This window comes from Penaeus vannamei, chromosome 25 (genome assembly GCF_042767895.1).
Source record: "Penaeus vannamei isolate JL-2024 chromosome 25, ASM4276789v1, whole genome shotgun sequence".
Lineage (NCBI taxonomy): Eukaryota > Metazoa > Arthropoda > Malacostraca > Decapoda > Penaeidae > Penaeus > Penaeus vannamei.
This window is the reverse complement of record NC_091573.1, coordinates 37,501,763-37,506,720: the sequence shown is the minus strand read 5'-3', so window position 1 is coordinate 37,506,720 and position 4,958 is coordinate 37,501,763. Positions and strand designations below refer to the sequence as shown.

General features: G+C 39.6%; 1 protein-coding gene across 2 annotated transcripts in view; it reads right to left on the bottom strand.

The window, feature by feature from the left end:
• Positions 1 to 3,075: 3,075 nt before the first annotated feature.
• The window catches only part of MED14 (mediator complex subunit 14), a 24,840-nt gene continuing 22,957 nt past the window's right edge, over positions 3,076 to 4,958 (bottom strand). For both annotated transcript variants that reach the window (XM_070139560.1, XM_070139562.1), the window contains exon 26: positions 3,076 to 4,326. In XM_070139560.1, the coding sequence (XP_069995661.1) occupies positions 3,358 to 4,326 (969 nt within the window). In that variant the 3' untranslated portion in view covers positions 3,076 to 3,357. The remainder of the gene's footprint in view (positions 4,327 to 4,958) is intronic.

Here is a 4,958-nt window from a genome sequence, read left to right as displayed (position 1 = left end):
TTTTTCAGTAGAATGATCTAATCTGTGATGCAAACAGTAGATTGTGATTTACTATATTATGCAGTGTTAAGTGTCCAAGTACCTAATTTATGTACTGAGACTACTGTCCATGATTAGATGTCCATTATATGCTTGTAGCTATATTAAATATATATCATGTTATCTTTTGTGTTATAGAAAAAAAGGATTTTTATTTTCTTTCTTCACTGAATGAAATTCAAAACCATATGGCTCTCTAATTTCCTCAAGTAAAATGCTTCCTAAGGCCATTTAATATTATAGTCACATTTTCTAGTAATAATTTTTTTGTTTTCTTTTTCATTCATGAATGTGGTTTAAAATGGCTGTGCACTGCTACAAGAGATTCCATGAACCTCAATAAAGCCTCTCTTTAAGCTTGGCAAGTTGTTTTGAACCTTTATACTGTTAGATTTCTTGGCTTAAACTTCATTGATTCCTTTTACCCACATTGTCCTAAGTTTGGTGTCTGATTCAGTCCTTGACCTGTTGCAGCATAACATTCATATGTAAGGCTTGGCTGAAACTTATCTGCAAATCTCACAGAATTGAAATGAACTGACATAAATGAGCAATGGTTGAATTAGTGACAGCTACATGAACGAGAATATCTTCAAAGACAGGAAATGTAACTAACGATTTTTGCAATTTACCATCATCGCAAGGCCCCTGGAATTGTGATGAAAATATACTATCAAAATGCCCCAATTTATCCTTAAAGTATTCATTTTTTTTTTTTTTTTTAGATTAAAAGAATTTTATGATCATGAAAATAACGACACCCCCTAATTCCATGCCCGTTGTTATCGTGGGAGGCATAGGAGACGGACTGAGTTTCAGCTTTACCACCAAGAATCTGTTCATCACTTTATGTAAATGATCTAGCCATCTTTGCCTCTGGCCCTCCCATACAAGTTCTCCATGAATTTGTCCAGTTGTCAATAACATCAACCTCTTCCTGGTTTTCCAATCATGGCTTTCGTTTCTCTACATCTAAAACTTTCTCCATCCTATTCTCTCGTTCACGTAGAGGCTCTCAACCTCCACTCCATTATAATACCCATATCCAATCCCGATCTCCTGGCAAGTTCCATGGAGTTGTTTCTGACTCCAAGCTATCTTGGTAGGATCATATCCTTTCCATTAAAGGAAGCCCACCATTGCCTCTGACTCCTACAAACCCTCTCCCTCCTATCCTGGGGATCAGACAGCAAAACACTCCTCCATCTCCACATTATCCTTATCCTCTCCACCCTTGACTATAGTTGTTACAAATATTCTTCTGCCTCTGCCTCTCTTCTCTCTCACCTTGATCCAATACACCATTGCAGTCTCCGCTTAGCCCCAGGAGCCTTCCGATCCTCTCCAGTTGAGAACCTATACACTAAATCAGGACTACCATTACTCTCTAGCCGTCGCACTCTTCTGTTCCTAAGAAGCCATGCTCACTTTCACCAATTTTCTGTCTCCTAGCTAATTATCCCTCAACCACTTCTTCGTCTTCTCTTCCTCTCCAAGTTTACCGGTCCCTATCCCTGTCTGTATGGACGCTCTTCCTTCCCATTCATCTTCCTCATCTCCGAATTCTTCCAATTTCTACCCAAACCTTCCTTCCCTGGAAAATACCTACCTCTTGTAATTGCTCGTCTATATTCCCTGACTTACCAAAGTCAAACATTCCACCTTCTGTCCTCACACATTTTTTTGCACATATTTCTTAGTCCCACCTCCAGTACTCATGTCTACACCAAAGGCTCTAAATCCACCTCAGGTGCTGGTTTTGTCTTTCCCTCTTACACATACAGCTTTCCTCTACCACTTGAATTGAGCATCCTTTCAACACAACTATATGCTATTCTCTTTGCGCTACAATGTATGATGTCTTCTATCTCTTCCTCATCCTTCACCGTCTTCAATGACTCACGTAACTCAATATCACTCATAAAACCCATCCACACTACCAACCCCATAGTCCATGAAATACAAAACCAGCTGTGCTACCCATCTACACGACAGAAAACCAAAAAATTTTTGCTGGATACCCAGCTATGTCAGGATTTCCTTTTCAACCATTGGCAATCTTTCTGGTCAGGTCTGAACACCAGCAAACTTTGAACCTTCGATCTCTTCTTGGTTAGCTCCATACAATAACACACGTTGGGAAACTGCCAAATAGGCGACACCCGAATCACTCACTCACACACGTCACACTCCTCTAACCTACCTCTACGCCCTACATGCAATGTCCTTTCTGTCCCACTTATCCTAATATCCTGCCCTCGCTTTGCCAAAGCCCATACCCTCACATATCCCTTCTTCGCCAACCCCCCAACCTGTAAGACATCCTCACAGAATGCCCCACCTTTTCTATTGATAACCTATTCTTCCTCAGACGCATAAATATCTTTTATTTGATCTAACCATCCATTGTCCTAAACCCATCCTCTTCTCACCAATACCTATCCTACCCCATCTACCCTCTCTTTCTACTCCTTTAAATACTATACTATCATACACTAAATGACCATCAAAATATAACATTTTAACTCTAAAAATAAAAAGAACCTCCCAAAACAATACAATACCATAGTGCTATATGACCTTTGATGTCTAGCACATTTATTTTCTTGTCATTATTACTTATTTACTTGAAAATGAAGACTGTGGAGGATGTTGGGTGAGAAGGAGTTTTCTGAAGGTTGGGTCATGACCTGGGTGGGAGGTGGGAGGAGAGAGAGAATGTGTGTGTGCACCCATGGATGTGTATTTTCATTCATGCTGAATACTCATACTCTTTTTATATCTGTTGGTCTGTCTATGTCTAAGTCTTTTATATTTACATATATGTTTTTTGTGCATGATGGCCTGAATGTCTGTTGCATTACTTACAAATTCTTTGACTTCAATTCTTTGGACTTAAAATTCTCAAGAATTTTCTGGATGAATATTTAAGATACTTTACTTTTTAATCAGTACAATACATAGAAATTACATAATATACATCTCTTAACAAATATGTAAATAAATAAACAAATAAATAAAAATACAAAACACATATTGAATTATTCCACTTTATTACACTATGTTCATATTAGGAAGTCCATAATAATATTAATAAAAAATCTCTTCAACAAAGTACATCACATACATATTGATCAACATAATCAAAATATCAACCTTTAAATACTGTACCGCAATATTAAAAATAAAATATTCCTGTACTTATAAAAAGGAGCTCCCTTTCAATCTATAATAAAAGAAGCTTATACATTAAACTACTTTATTACTAAAGTATCTCTATCAAGATATTCAAATATATTTACAATTTTGATGGCAGTTCTACCGGTTAAACTGACCCATCATGCCACTGCCAAACCCACCCTGCATGCCACCTGGCCCTCCCTGCATGCCTCCTGGCCCTCCTTGCATGCTGCCTGGTCCTCCTTGCATGCCTCCAGGGCCTCCCTGCATTCCTGCAGGTCCAACCTGCATTCCTCCTGGACCTCCCTGCATTCCTCCTGGCCCTCCCTGCATGGCTGACATCCCTTGTATGCCGCCTGGACCGCCTGCCATTGACTGCACTCCACCAGGCCCTCCTTGCATCCCATGTGCCCCAGGCTGCATCATTCCACCTGCCATGGAGGTCATTGGCTGCTGCATATGACCTGGTTGCATTCCTGTCATGGTCATGGCACTCTGCATTGGTTGCATGCCTTGTGGCCCAAGAGGACCCATGGTTGTCATTGTCTGTTGCATGTGGCCAGCTGTTGTGCCTTGTTTAGGCCCTGTGAAGTGACTTCCTGATGACAGGCTAGACACCATGCCAGGGGTACTGAGGCTAGAAACATTGGTTGTGACAGTGCCTGATGTTGAAATCATTCCCTGAGACATGGTGGGGGTCATGGACACTTGCACTCCAGGAGTAGCAGCAGAAGAACCAGGAGTTAGAGGGGATCCCATGTGGGGAGAGGTTAGATGAGGTGAAGCTAGGGATGGAGGAACAGTACCTCCTGATGATGTGGGTGTGCCCTGGCCTACTGATGTTGGTGGTGCAGCCACAGCATTGCCATCTGGACCTAATGTTAAATTACATAACAATTCCCGAACACATGGGAATAAGGATATTTCATTTGGTTGAACAGCTGCACGACTCATTATTTCATTGACGATCTGGAAAGTGACGTTGCCTTGGTCACGTCGCTCTGCTATTTGTGTCTTGTTACTGTTACTGTCATAGACCAAAGGCAGCATTAAGTTGGGTGGTTCAGTATCAGGCGGAAGCTGGAGGTTGGTTCTTGTGAGTTGAAGCTGTTAGGAAAAGCAAAATAAAACAATTAATTTTCTTTACATTTAAAGTATGTCTTTGCACAAAACCACATCCACAATTATATATCAGCAATTATACCCCTAAAATAAATGGTCACTCAACACTTCTAAAATTACAAATCATATTCATAGTTTGTCATAGCTAACTATCACCAGCTTCAGAAACATGACATCTGCATTATCAAATATTATGAACATAAATCTACTTGTATATATTTACCACATATCAATAACTCTTATACCAAGTCCCTTTAACCCAATGTCGATGGAAATATGGTGTGCTCCCTTTGGTAATGCTTGGTTAAATGTTTCTACACATAGATGGCTCTGCCAATGCTTAGCCACAAAGGAGTCAATTAGTAAATCTTGCGACCTAACTTTTCCTTGAAAAAGCAGGAAAACATTTTTTAACATTGATATCAATATTTACATTTTTGCTATAAACATTATAATTACTATATTGTTACTGACATAACTAACAGCAATATTAAATATTAGAAAATATTATCGAAAATCAAGAAGAAAAAACGGTAGAAAGGTAGCTTGCGTAATTGGCTCATTGGTGACAGTACTTGTGGAGCCATCTATATGTAGAAACAAATACTAAATTCAAC